The sequence below is a fragment of the Bombyx mori genome, chromosome 13, assembly GCF_030269925.1.
Source record: "Bombyx mori chromosome 13, ASM3026992v2".
Lineage (NCBI taxonomy): Eukaryota > Metazoa > Arthropoda > Insecta > Lepidoptera > Bombycidae > Bombyx > Bombyx mori.
Window position 1 is genome coordinate 2,224,718 of NC_085119.1, and position 21,110 is coordinate 2,245,827.

The 21,110-nt window shown below is 37.2% G+C and overlaps 1 protein-coding gene across 2 annotated transcripts in view; it reads left to right on the plus strand.

Annotated features, from left to right (window-relative positions):
• Positions 1-20,429, plus strand: part of LOC101746110 (glycine receptor subunit alpha-4) — a 64,475-nt gene extending 44,046 nt beyond the window's left edge. Inside the window, exons 6-11 of one of the 2 annotated variants that reach the window (XM_021349214.3) lie at positions 275-430; positions 873-1,013; positions 10,315-10,544; positions 11,853-11,993; positions 12,592-12,795; positions 16,585-20,429. In XM_021349214.3, coding sequence (XP_021204889.1) covers positions 275-430; positions 873-1,013; positions 10,315-10,544; positions 11,853-11,993; positions 12,592-12,795; positions 16,585-16,734 — 1,022 coding nt within the window. In that variant the 3' untranslated portion in view covers positions 16,735-20,429. The remainder of the gene's footprint in view (positions 1-274; positions 431-872; positions 1,014-10,314; positions 10,545-11,852; positions 11,994-12,591; positions 12,796-16,584) is intronic. The other variant, XM_021349215.3, reaches the window with a different exon arrangement.
• The last annotated feature ends 681 nt before the right edge of the window (positions 20,430-21,110 follow it).

Consider the following 21,110-nt stretch of genomic DNA (forward strand, 5'->3'; position numbering starts at 1 on the left):
TGGTTATTGGCTATCATTTATGTATAAAGCAGTTATTGTCGCTTAGTCACGTTTGCCTTTCAAGCGTCGATATTATTATATAAATTTCATATCAATTCGACCTGTGGTTCAAAAGATTAAAATCAATGCCACCGGAGTGGTAATGTCGCCTTTTATATGTGTGCAAAAATTCATATCAATTGAGCTAACGGTTCTCGAGTTTCAGTTGAACATACAAACACACATACATTCTCCATTAAATACATAGATTTCATATTAATATTTTCTTTAACAGAAATCGCCGAATTGACTCATAAGTTTTCATCAGTGACGCTGTACAGGAATCAGACCGTTCGATATTCAGCTCGGATGCACGCCATCATCGCGTGCCAAATGGAATTTCAACTTTATCCCATGGACATACAGTCGTGTCCTATCTACATAGAGAGCTGTAAGTGATACATCAACATAATATACATGATAGATAGTTTATATTTTTATACATATACTAGCCGAACTCGCCCGCTTCGTTGCGCATTTAAAATTAACATTATTATTTATTGTCATTCTTATTAGGGAGTCCAACACTCATATAACTATTAACCTATCCATTAAGTACATGTATTTTCTACATGGATACCAAGTTTCAAGTCAATCGGATGCATGGTTCAGTAGTTATAACGGAACATCCGTAAACACCACTGTAGATTTATATATTAGTACAGATTTCATTTATTGTCATGTACGGTAGGCAGCGGTTTGGCTCTGCCCCTGGTATTGCTGAAGTCCATGGGCGATGGTAACCACTCACCATCACGTGTATGGTCGGCAGCCTACAAGGGCAATAAAAAAAAAACATTTCTAGCGTTTGTTGAACCCCATTATTCTCACAGTCTCATATAGCAATCAGAAAGTGAGGTTCCGTTGGAGCGAAGCAGGGGTCACCATAAATCCTGAACTGAAACTGCTGCAGTACCACATCGGGCAACCGTTGCGGCTAGAAGAGACCAACGGATACATGATCGATAAGGACGGTGAGAATCCATGTTGCTATTACGAGCAGGGGCTGACGCGTTTCGTCTACCTATCAGCCCATAGACGACCACTGCTAGGTATAGGCCTCCCCAAGGCTCACCATAATGACCACTCCTGCGCTACTTGCATCCAACAGATCCCCTTGACCCTCAATAGGTCGTTAATCCACCTTACGGGGGCTTACCCACGCTACGTCTTACGGTACGTGTTACATCTGTTGGAAAAGAATCACCGCTCTCTTGGAAAATAATCAGCGCTCTCTTTCAACAATGATAATAGGTACAGGAAATGTGGCCTCCTTACATATCTACCTACTAAGCAAGTTACCGTTAAGATATAGAAATTTACAACTATTTTTAATATTTTGTACGTGTCTAGATTTGTTCGTCCCTTTTCAACGTCAAACTTAATTCAATCTAAACGTTATCAAGACCGGTATGTTCTAAGAGAAAAAATAACTAGTATTTTTCTTATAAAGATCGAACAAGTTTAATGAAATTATCTTTTTGACACTTATCCGTATTATCAATGTTGTCATTATCCGTCACGAAAAAGATACGAACCCTTGTCAAAAAATCGCATAAACCCTATATAATATTAGGTGTTAACGTAGAAATGGAACCCAATATCAATATAATTCAATAAATTTATAGAAATTAAATTCAGTATCAGTATAGTTTTGAAAGTCGTCGTGGCCTAAAGGATAAGACGTCCGGTGCATTCGTATCTAGCGATGCACCGGTGTTCGAATCCCGCAGGCGGGTACCAATTTTTCTAATGAAATATGTACTTAACAAATGTTCACGATCGGCTTCTACGGTGAAGGAATAACATCGTGTAATAAAAATCAAACTCGCAAAATTATAATTTGCGTAATTACTGGTGGTAGGGCCTCATGTGAGTCCGCACGTGTAGGTATCACCACCCTGCCTATTTCTGCCGTGAAGCAGTAATGTGTTTCGGATTGAAGGGTGGGGCAGCCGTTGTAACTATACTGAGATCTTAGAACTTATATCTCAAGGTGGGTGGCGCATTTGCGTTGTAAATGTCTATGGGCTCCAGTAACCACTTAACACCAGGTGGGCTGTGAGCTCGTCCACCCATCTAATCAATAAAAATAAAAAAAAATGAATAGACAAGATAAGGAGAATGGACAAGGTAAGGAATGACTATATCGGGGGAAGTGTGAAAGTAGCTCCGGTAATTAACAAATTAAAGAGCGGACGGTTAACGTGGTATGGACATGTGATGCGTAGAGAGAAGATGCACGGGACTAGGAGATGTAAGGAAATGGTAGTGCAAGGTAGAGGAAGGAAGAGGTCGACCATGAAGACATGGATGGAGTGTGTGAATGACGATATGAGAGAGAGAGGAGTGAGTGTTGAGATGACGGTTGATAGAAGAGAATGGAATAGAAAAAATCGCTGTGCCCACCTAGTGGGATAGGTTGGAAAGATCAGTATAATATAACAGTCATTCCTAGTAAATAAATGTTACCACGTGTATCAACGTGTATCAACTGCGAAGGACACATTTGGGTACGGTAGACTGATCTGTTAGGGAAGATCACGAATATTGTTTTTTTAATTGGCTTTGTGAGTAGATGAGCCCACGTGATGGACGTCAGTAATGTCAGGAGCAAAGTCAAGCCGCTGCCTACCGTTGAGAATTTTCCGCAAACTTCGTTTGAAGAAAGACATGTCATAATACGCAACATCAAGGAGGGAAGTTAATTTCAAAGCCGGATGGTACGTGACAGAAAAGATCTTTGGAGACGCACAGTGTATTTTTTTGACGTGACAACGTCTTATAATTTGATGGAGCCGACTGCACGCACGAAAAAACATGACTCATGCGGCGTTACCTCGCTCTGAAGCGTTCCATTTAAGGCTTGAAGTGCAAGCGAGAGCGCGCAATGAGCGACAAAGAGGCACAATCGGCCTTCATGTTCAGCAGCGTTCGACATCTGTCTCTTTCCTACTTGAGTGAGCGATGCATCCGCGTGGACAGCTGCTATACAATAATACATTTACATGTTTTCGTCAAGTATGAAGTTCAGTGAAAAGTGAATGTGGTGTCAATTGCTTATAGCAAAGATAATTGCGATAATTGAAATTTTGGTTGGAAGTGTGGGGCAGCCGTTGTACTGTACTGAGACCTTAGAACTGCATATCTCAAGGTGGGTGGCAGCATTTAAATGTCTATGGGCTCCGGTAACCATTTAACACCAGGTGGGACGTGAGTTCGTCCGTCCTCTGTGCAATAAAAAATAAATAAATAAAAGTTATGACTACCTTCCGATATAAAATTATGCGGGTGACACATGCATTTTTATTAACATTCAATAATGTATTGTATAGTTTGTAATTTGAATGTAACGGGAGAAATTAAGATGCGAAACGATCTTACAAAACGTAAGCGTTGCCCGCTGAGGTCAAACGTCATTAAGCCTATTTTGAATATTTCAAAAGCGTCACGAGACTGATCAGAATTCAGACTTGGAATTCAATGTTCTGCATATTTGATTTCCAATATTTTTAATAAATTCTGCTACAACTTTTTATTCTCTATTTCTATGTATCTTCTTACGCTTCTGCCTTCTGTGTATAATAGTCTCAAAAAAATTACCTATTTGATTCCGTGTTGATATAATATTCGTGTGACATGCTGAACAGACTTTAAATGATACGATCAACTCTAACAATAAACTTAAAACTAAAAATCTTAAAAAAAAACTATCACTATAATAACTAAAATATATGATTAAAAGGAGTTCCTTTAGGCAAGGCTGCGAAGACACTAGCAGCGTTCCCCTTTTGAATAATAGCTAGACTAATTCTTTGTCCGAGGTAGTTACCAGCTCTGCGGTCACCTGTGATGTCGACTAAACTTTTTGCTATTTCCTTAAAAAGCTTCATAGTGTAAATTATAAAGAACTTTAAATAAATCAGCTTTAAATAAATAAAGAACCTTAAAGGACTTTAAATCATAATCTCATATATATTTTTTGCCTACCTAAGTATGCTAGTATCCTCGAGAAGTTATTCTAGCTTCACCGGACGTGTAGGCGAACGCACGGGACTCTCAGCCTTTGCTAACACTATCCCTAGCAAAGAGTAAACTCAACAACCATAGGTGTACCACTGAATTTAAAAATGTTTTTAATCGTTGTTGTTGTTTTCGAATACTTTTTTTGGAAGGAAGAATTGCTGGTGGCTCTAATGCCTTTCCAGTTTTACCAGAACAAATGGGCGAGCAAAGGCTCAGCCAGGAGGGGTGGGTTTTGCTAACAACTACCTGAGTGCCTCCAAAGGAGACCTAACAACTCGAGAGCAGCTGCTTTGCGAATGAATCTATTACTGAGTCGGAATCGCTACCCGCTGAGAAGATTCCGCGAGAAACTCCGCGCACTGACGTATGAGTTAGCTTGCACGTCGAACTCCTTACCGAGCTCGACGAGTGCGGTTACCGGGGTCCCTAAGCCTGCTCCTAGTACTATAGCTGAAGGCTGAGATAAGGCTGAATGATAAGATTAGCGGATCAGAAAGGCAAGGACGTGTTTCGAGATTTTTTAAAAATTATAGATATTATGTATGCAATATTTTCTATTTGTGCACAAATTTCCTTCGTTTTTCAGAAGGGTGTTCTCAATATGCCTATATTTAAACTTCAAAATAGCTTTTTTCATAATGTTAGTACAAAACAAAAGCGAATGTTTTAAACCTATAAATAATCTAAAAAGTGTTATTAATAATGGTTGAATTGCGATGGTTACGCGAATGCTATTTAAGTTTTGCCCTTAACAGTAAATCGAGCCAATCATATATTAATTAGCATTTACAAAAATCGAAAGACTAATTTCAATTAATTTACAATATATCGATTCTCCTACATATCTTAATCATATTTATCACAAATAAGCTATTTTTAAAGATCAGTCAGGTTTAGTTCGATCTTTAGCAAAATAGTCATTGCATTTTGAAAAATAAATAGTCTTGTATGAGATGTATGTTTTCTTTTTGTCGACTCAGGTGTATCCAGACGTTGAGTTAACTGAAAAAACTTCAAAAATATTATATTTCTTGCTAAGAATTTCAAATAGAAATATTATTTATAGCACGAAACGTGCTCTATTAGCTCTAATGGCGTGTTTTTTGAACTCTGTCATGGTATAAATTCTGTTTTAGACAGCACGGCTAATTCGAATCCATAAAATTCAGAAAAAATCGTTTCGCTTTCTGATGTAGTATTTTTCTTTCTTTATTTTGGTATGACGGTCATTATAAATCTACTTAAAAAAATATTGGTATTAGTATAATATTTATTGCTATGAGGATAGTTATTTGTAAAGTTTTACAGGTAAAAATATCGCGACATATTTTAACATTTATAAAGTTTAGTATAAGTATGGGCTGGATGGTGAAAAGCCAGATTCATAAGTGTGCAATTTGTCAACATTGTTTGGATAGTGGTATCAACTTTCTGATCAGATTTGACAAAATCTAAATACTCGATAAAAGTAAGTTAATTCCACGTACGGGAAGCCGTTGAAATAAATAAAAAAATACCATAACTTTAATAGAGAAGATAGTTGGCGTTTAAATGTATTATTACACAAGGTATCTTCTTATCGTGAAGATGAAATTATAAGCCAAACAGACTGCTAGACACGAAGATACTATTAGTTTATTTTGTGTCAAACGAAACATGTAAGTCTAAAAACAATTTTTATTGACGAATCGACGGTAGTTGACACAATCGGAATCTGTTAAATATAATTCGAAGCGTTGGAAATAATTGTTAAAAACCATTTTTTTTTTTCTCCTACCTATGCTGATAGCCTTGAGAGGCTATTTCAGCTTCGCCCTAACGTTAGTAGGTGAGCTCGCGGGGCTCAACCGGAGAGTTGCTAACACTGACCCTAACAAGAGCAGTGCTTCGCAGAATCTACCACCGGATCGGAAACGCGACCCACTGAGAAGATCCGGCGAGAAACTCAGTGGGCTATGTATGGGTTAGTTCGCTCGTCGAGCCCTTCGTCGCAAGCGACGGGTTCGACGAGGACGGTGACCGGTGCTTGTGGTGCCTAAAAGCACCGTTAATGGATCAGGAGGATCCGTAATGAAGTGCTTTGGGCGACGTCGACGGTTTACCATTCGGTCTACTGAGTTGGGTATGTAATTTCCAGCGGCTACGATGAGAGAGTTCTCATGTCGTGCCACCTTCTCAAAATGGCGCATTAAAAACCAAAGAAAACACTCAATTTTTATGTATTTTTTGCTTAGATGGGTGGACGAGCTCACATCCCACCTGGTGTTAAGTGGTTACTGGAGCCCATAGACATCTACAACGTAAATGCGCCACCCCCCTTGAGACATAAGTTCTAAGGTCTCAGTATAATTACAACGGCTGCCCCGCCCTTCAAACCGAAACGCATTACTGCTTCGCGGCAGAAATAGGCACTTTAAATATTTCTTATCTGGCCGCTGGAAGAATACGTTCTCGTGAGTAATCGGACGGTGTCAGATGTAATGTATCCAAATATAAGCCAAGAATAAGCAATCCGTGATAACGATAACTCTAAAGTATTCAAACCTTCGAAAATAATTGAATGTAAATAATAAACGCGCGAAAGAGCTGTAAAGTAATTATATTATACCCACAAACTTCGCAAATTACAATATTAAAGAGCCTCAGTTTAAGCCTTATCGTACTTACAGCTACTCCAATAGACAAAGCCTAATGAGTTTCTCGCCGGATCTTCTTAGGGGGTCGCACAATTCCAATCCGGTCGTGAATTCTGCGAAGCACTTCTCTTACTAGGGCTAGTGTTAGCAAATTCTTTCAGCTTGCGGCCATGAGTTCACCTACCTGTCCGCACGTAGCCGTAGCCCTTTATGCTAGCAGCGAATTAGAATGAAAAAATCGGTTGTCTGTAAAGTCGGTTTACCACTGAAGTAGGAAACCTATGGAAATGAAACGTCAACAAAAAATTCGTGCAATTGTGACGTCATCTGACCACAAAACATGGCGGTTTTAGTGCTGTACAAAAGATTTCAATGTTATCAGGTTTTATCGATAAACGTTCTTGGCTCATTTTATTTTTAATATTGTTGAGTATTATTTATTTGTAGAATTTATACTTTAATGGGAAGTAAGTAGGTATATTGTTATGTGCAAATATGATATGATTTAGATGTGTGAAATCTAAGACAAGTTCGTCCTTCGAATTAGCCAAGTAAATGATATGATGATTTTTAAAAGTTGCTACACTGATCTTATAAAGTTGTCGTTTGTCGCAAAACATAAAGATAAGGCGTAGTACAGTGCCATCTGCCCATTTCTAGCATGCTAAATGTTATCGTATTTTGAGTACGTGTTTGCTTAGACTATTACAAGCTATTTTAATTATTTTGCTGACTCTAAAGTCCGTAACACACTACCGCAGCGCACCTCAAGGAAGGTGCGCCGCACCATTTGAATCACTTTCACTTGAGAGTATTCAAATTGTAAACTTATCAAGGGACCGCGTGAAAAAAAAATTACGAGTTTTCGGATGAGGGCTCCATAATGAATTTAAATATATATAGATAATAGTTTTGGGGCATCGACTTTCTTGAGATCCTATAAAATACGTTTTAATTATTATTTTTTTATGTTTTAAGCATGATAAAATATGAAATGAATTTATATAAGCAATCATATTAAATCGATATCAATAAATAATGTACAACCCAAAACAGACGGCCGAACTGACGTGACAATTACATTTGGTGCGCTCAACATGGCGGATTTTCGGCCTCATTAGACGGAGACGGAGATATTTACGTATATTCATGTTTCATTTTATGTACGCACTGAAATACTGTTATATTGTTTTCCTGCGAGTTAAAGTGCTGAGTAAGAACGAGATAGATATATGTTTATGTGTGTGCCTTCAAAATGGGTGCTATTTATATAAGCAATTGTACGTATAGAACAATATGTCGTGTCCCTACTTTAAAGGTCTATGCGGTTTACTCAATGAAGTAGGAAACATATGGAAATGAAACGTCAACCAAAATTTCGTGCCACTGTGACGTCATCTGGCCACAAAACATGGCGGCTTTAGTGCTGTACAAAAGATTTCAATGTTATCAGGTTTTATCGATAAACGTTCTTGGCTCATTTTATTTTAAATATTGTTGAGTATTATTTATTTGTAGAATTTATACTTTAATGGGAAGTAAGTAGGTATATTGTTATGTGCAAATATGATATGATTTAGATGGGTGAAATCTAAGACAAGTTCGTCCTTCGAATTTGCCAAGTAAACGATATGATGATTTTTAAAAGTTGCTACACTGATTTTATAAAGTTGTCGTTTGTCGCAAAACATAAAGATATGGCGTAGTTCAAAGACGTCAGCCCATTTCTAGCATGCTAAATGTTATCGTATTTTGAGTACGTGTTTTTCTTAGACTATTACAATCTATTTTAATTGTTTTGCAGACTCTAAAGTCCGTAACATACTATCGCAGCGCACCCCAAGGAAGGTGCGCCGCACCATTTGAATCACTTTCGCTTGAGAGTGATTAAAATTTTAAACTTATCAAGGGACCGCGTGAAAAAAAAAACACCTACAGAACATTTATTCATTAATTACAAACGTCATTCCTTGTGACTTCCTCTCTAAAATCACTTAATTATTAAATATTTAACAAATTTACAATAGTGTTTTACTCACTGCGGAATAAAACTATTTTATTTAAATAGTTCCGAAGAGATTTTGTCGGTAGCCTTTTTCCCGAAATATCTAAACAGAATGTCTAAATATGTTTTGATGACATATTTTAAAGTGGTATTTATGATTAGTGTCATGATCAATAGATTCCGACCGAAAAATGGATTTTTCGGATGAGGGCTCCATAATGAATTTAAATACATATAGATAATAGTTTTAGGACATCGACTTTCTTGAGATCCTATAAAATACGTTTTAATTATTATTTTTGTATGTTTTAAGCATGATAAATTATGAAATTTTATATAATCAATCATATTAAATCGATATCATAGTCAAAAAATAATGTACAACCCAAAACAGACGGCCGAACTGACGTGACAATGACATTTGGCGCGCAAAACATGGCGGATTTTCGGCCTCATTAGACGGAGACGGAGATATTTACGTATATTCATGTTTCATTTTATGTACGCACTGAAATACTGTTATATTGTTTTCCTGCGAGTTAAAGTGCTGAGTAAGAAAGAGATAGATATATGTTTATGTATGTGGCTTCAAAATGAGTGCTATTTATATAAGCAATTGTACGTATAGAACAATATGTCGTGTCCCTACTATATAGGTCTATGGGTTTACTGACGATAGTTGAACGTGACAACGTCATAAGAAAATACTGATGGAATGGCTTCATTTTTCAAAAGAAAATTTTAATTTTATTTGTTTGATAGATATTTTGTATGGACATAGAGAAAGAGGTAAATGAAAATTATTAATAAATAAATATTGGACTTATAAATATTGGACGAATACATGTAAATGTATTATTGCATAGCAGCTGTCCACGCGGATGCATCGCTCACTCAAGTAGGAGAGAGACAGATGTCGAACGCTGCCGAACGCGGAGGCCGATTGTGCCTCTTTGTCGCTCGTTGCGCGCTCTCACTTGCACTTCAAGCCTTAAATGGAACGCCTCAGAGCGAGGTAACGCCGCATGAGTCATGTTTTTTCGGGCGTGCAGCCGGCTCCATCGAATTATAAGACGTTGTCACGTAAAAAAATATAGCTACTGATGCCTCATTTGCATAACGTAGTTTTCCAAAAGCGAGATCTTCTAAGATTTCCATATAATTTAAACCATCTCAGTATTAAGCATTGACTTTTCTTCACATTCCATGAATAAAATAATCATTAAGGGTGCTGGAGTTTTAATGCAAAATTCGGTGTTATTTAAAGAAAATAAAGCTGATTTAAAACTGATCTCTAATCAGAAGTGACATGAATATTATTCTGACGGAATACATCTGAAATTTCCAGTACCATTTAGTATGTTGAACCACACAGATGCAATTGAAATACACCAGCATAGAATATGTAGTAAATACAGTATTGTTTATGCAAATCGCTTCCTGTTTTGATATAAATGAATGCTTAATAATTCCCTGATTGTAGAATTTGTTTGCAAACATCTATTATTTAATAGTCATGTAATTAGGAAAAAATAGTATCTACCTGCAGAATTTGAACGACCTGTATCTGTCTTTGTTGCTAAATTTATCCACCTTTTATTTTTTCAGGAAACTACTCCAGACTGGTTGTGTACTTCAGGTTTGAACGTCAAATCGGTCACCACCTCATCCAGACCTTCGCGCCGTCGTCACTGGTAGTTATGCTCTCGTGGTTTAGCTTCTGGCTGGATCTAGATGCTATTCCTGGTCGAGTTACTTTGCTGGTTACCTGCATGCTGACCTTGGTCACGATGTTTACTGGATTGAGAGCTGATATTCCCCCAGTTGCCTATGTGAAGGTAATTATTTCATAGAATTTAAACATGAGTAATGTCTTCTTCTTCTTCTTCTCTGTCGTTTCCTCATTGCTGAGGGTCGTGACCACCTTGGTCCAGTTTTTGCACCAGCTTCCTCCAATGCTGCCTGCATTCGGCCTGCTTAATGGCGCCCGGGACGCTGGTGTTTGTGGCCTCCTTGATAATGTCCGTCATTATGAGTAATGTAGCCATTTGAAAAATGAAAAAAATATTTGAGAATTATTTGTAACATCAAACTTTCATGTCAAAGACAGGAATGTCGTATCAATTCGTCTAGGTTACATAATAGAAGCCTCGGTTAAGGCAGTATTACACAGAATTAATTTTATAATATTATATCTTGATGCACAAACATTGAACTTTTTAGATCGTTTGACATTTTGTGCGACTTAATTGTAAATACAGCTGCTTAAAATAATTAGGAACTCATTTAATTAAAACGCTTTAACAGTTTCTAGTTTGCTAACTGAATAAATGACTTTTATTGGTTTATTTTACGTCCTACTAATAAATAATGTGCTGACAAGCTCCAAAAATTTATTAAAAACATTCACTACATCTCTAAGCTGTCTATTGTATTATAGTTTAAATACAGCATAGTAGACTAACCGTTCTATTTAACAAAAATAGATCAGTAAAACATTTATTTACTGTATCGAATGATTTTAAAGCCAAAGGAATGCTTTGTTTTGAAATATTTAGTTCATAAATGTTCGTAAAATTTTGGGTCATCAAGTGGGTTCGATTCCCACATTGGGCAAATATTGGTGTGCTGAACAGGTTTGTTTGCTCATTGTCTGGACGTATATAAACTAGAAATTAGCATAGATTACTATTCAAACTAACTATTTACTACATTTTTTGGAAAACTTTTTTGTATTTAACAACTATATCTATATTAGATAACCATACTTGAGACCTTAGAACTTATATCTCAAGGTTGGTGGCGCATTTACGTTGTAGATTTCTATGGGCTTCAGTAACCATTTAACACCAGGTGGACTGTGAGCTCGTCCACCCATCTAAGCCAAAAAAAGATATATATTGTAGTAGCATCTTGGCTGTGCTCTTGGCATTACTGGTGTTCGCAAGTGAACTTATAATACTATCAGCTAGGGGGTCAATAGTTTATAGGGCAGTTAACAGACATTGTAACTCCGACTTCTTCCTTATATCTCAGGATTTGTGTCTCAATTTATATTGCATCATAATGTTCATAAGCAATAAGTGTGACAGCAAACATCACAACGACCGTGATCTCGTAGCCATTAGAATGAATTACTATTACAGGCTTTAGATTTATGGATGGCTGGTTGCATGATGTTCGTCTTCGCCGCCCTCGGAGAGTTCGTAGTCGTCAAGGTGCTGGACAAGCAATACCAGATGAACAAGAACAAAGCGCAGGAGTCTATGCCGAGGATCATACCAGTGGTAACTATATAAATTTTACCTTAAAACTTCTGGTAAATATTTTGATTGCTTTTTCAGTTATGGCTTTTTTAAGATATTGGATGGCTCTGTGGCAGAAATTAAAAATCTCTAAATTTGAATGTATACAAATGAAACAAGGAAAAAAAAGATGTGTGGTCGCGGGACACCGGATAGGAACGAAGTTCCTTATTATAAAAATATTAATTTTAAGTTCTATACGAGGTATGAAGAAAATAAAACTGGAGATTTCGCAACAACCCACGGTCATTCGGTAACGGGCGAACTTATTGTGGTACACTTCATTCACGGTTGTTTGCATAAGAGTTAGTGTATTGCGCTAACGAACGCTCTGAGATGGTGGTCAATGAATGATAAAAAAAAAATATTTTTTGTACGTTATCACAAAGTTAAGTCGTACACTGTGTGCATTACTAATAAAAATCTTATGTTACGGACGTTTTTTCCCGGTACCCCTCCGCATCGTCCCATAAGGAACTTCGTTCCAAAAATGAAAACAATAGGTCTTTTTTTTATTTTTCCAAATTATATTCAACGGATCCATTCGCTCTAACTATGGACCTAGTTCATTGAGACAAAGATACGTCGTTTCTTGCAGCGTCTGAATGGAGATAAAGGATCGTGTGGCACTATTGCCGCTTGGGAAGGCTCAGGTGTCCGGTGCAGGAAGGTGGATATCACTTCTCCGACTTCCCCTGCAGCAGCCACTCCAGCAGTACATCCCACTCCATCTGCCACAACACCACATGTGGTGGGAGTGGAAAGAAGACAAAGTATATTACAGGTAAAACTAAAATTATATTCTACATTTATTTTTCGTCATCTATAGACATATTAATACGTGAAACAAAAAATTTGTACCCTTTTTTACCAAAATTGCGCTGACAGTGGAATATGAAATTTCCCACACTTATAGAGAATATAGAGAAGGAGTGCAGAATGCAAATATTTTATTAAAATTATGCATTAATAATATATTAAATCAATAAAAAAATATTACACACACTACCATGTATTTGACACATACATAAAATATACCTACTATTAGTTTATTGTTTAAAGCTTGTGGTCAAAGTGAGAATAGATTAATATTGTTTGTCTTTAATATAATTTTTCTATAGTGTAGCCTTGGCAAAATCTGTGATTATAAAAGTAAAGTTTGACAATAGAACCAATAATAATATTCAAACTGATAATTTCAATTAATTATAGTCGAATTTCGACTATTGGGCGACCACTAGTCAACCTAACTAAGTCTGCTTCCAAATATCACGTCTCATTATTAGGTTTTCTTATCAGGGTAAAGGTGATGGGACAATACAGGAAGTAAAATATTCTGTTCCAATATCGGCACTTTTTTTTTATTGCCCGAGCAGGCAGATGACCATACGGACCACCCGATGGTAAGTGGTTACCGTTGCTCATGGACGTCAGCAATGACAGGGGCTGAGCCAAGCCGCTGCCTACCGCTTAATACTCTCCAAAAGCCTCGTTTGAAGAAGGACATATCATAGCGCTCGAGAAACCCAGTGGAGGGGAGCTCATTCCAAAGCCGGATGGTACCTGGTAAAAATGATCTCTGGAAACGCACTGTGGATGAATGCAGTGGCTCCAGGTAGTATGGATGAACTCTACTCCGGTGACGGGCGGTGCGATGGTAAAAACGAGATGATGGGATCATCTCAAACAATTCCTCAGAGCATTCCCCATGAAACATACAGTACACTTATCCCGTTCTGGAAAGCCAAAAAACCAGATATTTGGCCATAACACAAGCGGGGGCTCGGGTTCTATTTTTTATAACGGTGATTGGAGACATGACTTCGTTGACCTCACAGTGCACCTTTTATCTAACTACTCAGATTCGATATTGGATTGATCTGTCCTTATTTGCAGATCTGCTCATATACTTTCTCGATATCGGACTGTATCTGTAGATAGCGATAAAATATATTAGCTGCGTCGTATGTGTGCTATAAATATAAGAAGATTTGTAATCAGATAAAGACGTCTTATTTAATAGCATCAGCTTAGTGTGTTAGATACCCATACGAGTTAAAAATCAATAAATAAAATATTGTCGTTTTTGCTATTATTTAAATGGGAGTTTCTCAGAAAATTTGATGACGTGTTTAGTGGTTCTGTTCTAATAGAAAACAGATCTATTGGACTCAAAAATATAAGCTTCAAGTTGTTTTCTAATTTTATTTTATCTATGGAAATTTTGCTAATTAGAAAACTTTTTTTGTAATTTATTTTCCAAACACCTATTGTTCCACGGACTCTTTTCTGCACTTACTGATATATATATATATATATATATATATATATAATAATTGATATGGCGAACGGTGTTCTAATATTTCTCCATATTTTGATTGATACCTGTAACTGATTAAAGCCATTCATGATATGAATATTAGAACGTAACCGACAAAGATATTTGGTTACAGCGAATTCTATCGTAAATTAATCAAAGGAAATGATAATGTAACTAGCTATTACTCGGGGTTTCACCTGCTTTAATAATCTAAATACGCTTAATATTGAAACTCACGGAACACTGATTATTCGTCGCAGTGAAAAAACACGATTTTATTCCGTCAGTGGTGCAGTAGATACTGCAAATGAAGCAATCGGCTGCTTGATCAGTGCTGAAGATACTGTCAAAAAACTATATACCAGTTTTTCTATTTCGTCTTTTTTTTAATTGCTTAGATGGGTGAACGAGCTCACAGCCCACCTGGTGTTAAGTGGTTACGGGAGCCCATAGACATCCACAACGTAAATGCGCCATCCACCTTGTAAGTATAAGTTCTAAGATCTCAGTATAGTTACAACGGCTGCCCCGCCCTTCAAACCGAAACGCATTATTGCTTCACGGTAGAAATAGGCAGGGCGGTGGTACCTACCCGCGCGGACTCACAAGAGGTCCTACCACCAGTCGTCTGTCATAATATCTTCTAAACAATGTCATTTATGAACAAGTTGTAGCTTTTAGAAGGAAAATAATATATTGCAAACAGTAGTAATAAAGATAAATATAAAATACAACATACAAAAAATCAGTCATTTTCGACCAGGTTTTCTCATCTTTTTTTGTGAACGTCTCCAACATACAGACAGACACACTTCTGTTGAATTATTATAATATAAATTATTGTGTATAATACATTGTGTTCTCTTGAATATTTATAATTAGAACCTTTTGTTAGCTTAGGGAAAGATGATTAAGTAAGTAAATATAATATAAATGTAAGTAAGTAAATGAGTAGTAAATGAGCGTCTATATTAATTAGCAAAACCCGCTGTTCTATCGTTATTACTCAATAATATTCGAGATTGTATAATAAAGGATCTTCAGGTATGGAAAAAAAAAATATACAGCATAAGGTCTACTAAGTATTAATTTATAACCTAAAATATTATTTTATTGTTTTTCTTCTATGCTACTAAATATCTTCAGTAACTTTTTTTTTCATTCTTCAGTTCATAGTATTAAATTTTAGTTCATAGCCGGCATTTATTACGTTGTATGCGGCATCTAAAACAAGTAGCTAAAATCGGATGTTGAGGAATCGAAATATGTACTTCATTACTAAAGTAAGCCGCAGCGTTTCTGTGTCAAGTTAACGAATCCGAAATTTATAGCTTTTTAAAACATTTTGGAAGTCGTCGTGGCCTAACGGATAAGACGTCCGGTGCATTCGTGTTGAGCGCGATGCACCGGTGTTCGAATCTCAGGCGGGTACCAATTTTTCTAATGAAATACGTACTCAACAAATGTTCACGATTGACTTCTACGTTGAAGGAATAACATCGTATAATAAAAATGAAACCCGCAAAATTATAATTTGCGTAATTACTGGTGGTAGGACCTTTTGTGAGTCCGCGCGGGTGGGTAATGCGTTTCGGTTTGAAGGGTGGGGCAGCCGTTGTAACTATACTGAGACCTTAGAACTAATATCTCAAGGTAGGTGGCGCATTTACATTGTGGATGTCTATGGGCTCCAGTAACCACTTAACACCAGGTGGGCTGTGAGCTCGTCCAAACATCTAAGCAATAAGTAAGTAAGTCGTGTTTTCATCATAATAAATTGGCTGTGAAAATAATTTTTCATTTCACTACACATAATTACCTTGTCAATCATAGCCGTAGGTACTGTAATCTATACATATAAATAAAATTGGAGTGTCTGTTTGTAATATTGAGATAACCGCTTTTTACTACATGCATATTAATACATACGGTACATACACCAAAATAACATTTTTTATAATTTTTGTCTGTCTGTCTGTCTGTTTGTTCCGGCTAATCTCTGGAACGGCTGGGCTGATTTTGACGGGACTTTCACTGATAGGTAGCTGATGATATAAGGAGTAACTTAGGTTACTTTTTTTAGACTAGCTTCGCCCCGCGGCGTCACCCGCGGTACGACAATAACCGCGGGTAACATCGCTTGACTCATCAATAATAAAATTTAATGTTTCCGAAGCGAAGCGAGGGCGGGTTGCTGGTAGGATATAAGATTATTTAAAGTTGTCATGCTGTTACTATATTTTTTTTCAATAGGTTGCCTGGCTGGATGCTGACACCGGACAGGAGAGAGTGCTGTGGAGAGAAATAGACAAGCTTTCCCGCGTGGTGTTCCCTGCTTTGTTCCTGCTCTTCGTTACGATGTATTGGCCTGTTTTGCTGCTGAAAACAAAGGCTTCTTCATAACGATATTCATAATTTTTCTGTCTCATCATCATCATCATCATCATCATCATCTTCATAACGATATTCATAATTTTTCTGTATCAGCCTTCACAAAGCATTAGCTAGAATTTTAAGTAGGTACATAACGAAAGTATTCATTGGATTAAACTTTTCAGTGTAATTAATCGATAAAAGTTCTATCCCAGAAACCGTATAGGCTAATTTTGTCTACGGTCAGTCCAACCAGTACCCAGAGTCTATATGGGTTTCACTGGATACCAATACTACCTACATACACAAACGTATGAGCAGCTGGATTGCAATTAAGTCTATGGATGATTAGCGGCATTGAGTTGTGGTCAGGTCTGTCAGGACGGCAATGCTAGCAAACAAATTAAATGATCCATTGATCCACTGCTGTTTCACAAACAAACGTCCGATACATTTTCAATGAAAGGTTGTGAGAGACATTTTTGTAGAGATTTTTGAAAGACACAAACAGATTATGTGGAATTTTATTTATTAATACACCGATGGTCTCTAAGTAATGACTCGTGTACATGGCCAGGGATCTTCTCTACCGATCCTCCTCGCGTCGTTTTCCTCATTACTGAGGGTCGAGACTCCCCCGCTGCATCAGTTTCTCAAATACGACTTCCCTCCATCTGCCGCGATCCTTTGCTTCATGAAGGGCATTATGGAAATTGATGCTCAGAGAAGATCGTACTTGGTCCGACCATCTCGTGGGACTGCGTCCTCTGGGACGTTTGCCATCTACCTTTCCTGTCACCATCAGCTGTTCAAGATTGTGACCCTCTTTACGAGCAATATGTCCGAAGAATTCCAGCACCCTACGAAGGCATATAGTGGACAGTCTGGCTTTGATATGAAGCTCTCTCAGAATAGACACGTTGGTGCGAAAGGCGGTCCATGGAATCTGTAGCATTTTTCTCCAACACCACATTTCAAAAGCGTCTATTCGGTCTCTGTCGGCCTTCTTCATTGTCTAGGTCTCCGCGCCATAACTGAATATGGAGAAAACTAGCGAACTCACCAATTTGGTTTTAGTTTTTCGCGTGATGTTACGGTCTCTCCATATCTTATGCAGCTGGGACAGCTACAAATTCTGTGTAGGACTTTTACGGCTTTAGGACCCAGGGCTTTTATTATTTCCGATGTAACACGATCTGGACCAGGGGCTTTCCTGTATTTAAGCGCGTCTATAGCAGCCGTGATCTCTGATTCAAGGATGGGTGGTTCTAGCGTTAACTCGCACCAATTTGTTGTATCTTGTGGTGAGTTGCATTCATGTGAGTTTCTATAAAGATTCTCGCAGTAATTGCGCCATCTCTTCGTTGTCAGCAGTTTTAACTTCTTGAAGAGGTCCGAGCTTTGCGATCTGAACGCATGCTCCTCTACTTCTTCACAGTTGCGCTCAACAAAGTTGTTTTTATCGTGCCGACATTGTCTTTGGATCATTCTAGAAAGCTCCGAGTACTTTACTCTGTCTGCTGGATCTGATAAACCACGGCCTCTAAGCTCCTTCCTATCCTGTATGAGTTTTAAGGTCTTATCTGACATTCAGATCTGTTTAGGGCAGGGTGTAAGAGGGTGCTTGTTGCTAACCATTTCGAATGTCTCATTGATCTGGTCCTTAAGGTGTCTCCACTGTTCGTCCGAGTCCGCGTTTGCTAATGGAGATGTTTGGACAATCGCTGCGTCAAGTGCACATTGGAACTGCTTTTGTTCTGCGGGCGTTAACGTACACATAGGCTTGAGGCACTTTTTCTCTACCGATAGAATCCAATAAATCTTAGGGATAACCAGTTCACTGCGGCTGCATCAGCGATATTAGTTAATTGTAAGCTACCGACTGTGTCCTTGGCAATAGTGATATTTGAAGCAGTCAGCGCAAAGTGGCCTAAGCTTACCATAGTTAGTATAGAGATAATGAGGTTTGAATTTACTTTTACACTGCTTCAGAGGAAAAAACAATACGCGCAAAAATAATGTTTACAAAGCAATCTGTTATCTATGGGTAAAACTAGTTTGTTTTTTCCACCTAAGCTGATGGCCTTGAGAGGCCATTTCAGCGTAACCCTAACAAGTAGGTGAGCTCGCGGGGCTGAAACCTGACAAATTTGCTAACACTATCTTCAGCAAAAGAATCTACCACCGGTTCGCAGAATCTACCACCGGATCGGAAACGCAACTCACTGAGAAGATCCGGCGAGAAACTTAGTGGGCTGTGTCTATGGGTTAATTTACTCGCCGAGCTCTTCGTCGCAAGCAACGGGTTCGACGAGAACGATCACCGGTGCTTGAGGTTGAGGAGGGAAGCACCGTTAGTGGATCGGGAGGATCCGAAATGGCGTGTAAGACTAGGAATAGGCCGGTTTTGTATAAAAATTTATTATTTTTTAAGTAAATTGCAATACATAAGTACGAATATGAAAAATTGTGGGTTAGGCCACTTTTACGTTGACGGTCTCATTTATACGTGACGGTGCTCACTTACAGGTCAGCTTCCCGTCCGTCTGTGTATAGTAATTGATAAGAGAAAACTATAGACGAAAATATTTTAATTTGTATATTTTGAATGAAATATTTGAAAAGAAAAGTTAGTTTTTAGTCTATTGCTATTTTTGTTTTCTTCATCAAAATTTATTAATAGCTTTGGAGTTTTGATAGCTATAATTTTGTATGTAGGGACCATAAATGAGCACAAAGAATCAATGCAATAGGTAATTTAATAATAAATAAAAAATATTTTTAGATAGTTCGAAGTGCTTTAGTATAATAGTTATTTTAAATCTTTTGAATCGTCTAACTTTATCACAACGAATCATTGATTTCATATAAGCGTTTAAGACCCTTTGAAATTTTATAGAGCTGAAGCAGTTTGCCTTTTATAATAATATGAAACGTATCTAAACTAAAAATATTTTTTTTTGGTAAAAATATGCTTTGAGTATTACAGCTTAAAATAATTTTTGTTACATTTTCAGATGTTCGTTAAGAAATTATTCGATGATGTAAAAATATTAGACGTGTGTGGATAATTCAGAATTAATTTTCAATAAATAGGGTAATAGTTCAGGTAATAGTTATACTTTTTTTTGTTTGTTTCAAATTTTAATGAATATTTGATATTTCGACAAAATTATAATTCTTAATTGAAACGATAATATTGTTTGTATTTTCCGAAATTAAATAAGGTGCTTTTAAACCTCATAAAGATAATAACTAAATATTGTACTATCGTGTTGCATTCACATTAAGCTTTAAAAATTGTGATAGATTATTATAAAATAAACAGATAATTATTAATATTGTAAATATATATTGTTATGTTATAGTATTTAAATTCATAGTATTTTTTTAATATGTATGAAAATACATAAACTAACATAATATGTTCTTTGTAACAAACCAGTGATTACTACATTATTTTTATGACAAAATTAAAATCACAATTGGGAAAATGTATTATGTGTTCCGTTTGACGTCCGAAGTCCATTATGAGAGTACATCGTATGATTTCCACTGCAGGTCGCTAAATTTGACTACTTCCGTTTCCTAAGTCCCGCCTACAGCGCCCTCTATAACGTCTGGAACCGAATCAACAAGCAAAGACAAGCCGCCATATTTGTCATTGTTGCGTCGTTTTTTCCCACGTGTAGTCGTTAATATTTTAAGAAGTTAGTAATTTAAAATGTTATAAGCAACTTTCGAGATTTGAAGTAGAAAGTTTGTTTCAAACAAGTGTTATGATTATCTTCCGTTTCGTGAAACCTCCAAGGCTCTACAATGAGTGACGAGGTTATCGCGCCTTTTCAAAGTAAAATTTAAGTGAGGATAGTTCTTCGATTTCTTCGGATATTTCTTCGGGTTCGTCGGAAAATAAAGACGAGGGACCGGCAAGCGAAAAAGTGACTGGTCGCGAGATCTGAATAAAAGGTTTGACTTACTGTCGCAATAATGGGTGAGTCATGTGAATAATATTTTAACTTCGAATTATGCTATTGCTGGTCGTGCACCAGTGGTCCCGCCTTTACACTTACAAATACCAACATCTTATAATAATAATGTCTGATCTGGTTTCAACTTCCACTCCAAATTAGACAACGACGAATCGTTTTTACGTCTGCCACCAGACCGTCCGTTACCAGAAGCGGGTAGGTTTTCAAATTTGAGCGTTTCTATAAAAGAAGCAGATATGCAAAGATTTGACTAGCCGACTTGGAACGCGGTGCAGTATTCAGAGGCTCAAAAAAGAAAAAAGAAAAAAAGGTTTTCCTGCGTTATCTAATGCTCTTTTAGCACAGAACGAATGCGTTATGCTGCCATACAAAACCTTGCCGACTGGTCAAATTCAGAGAATGTTCAGCTTAATA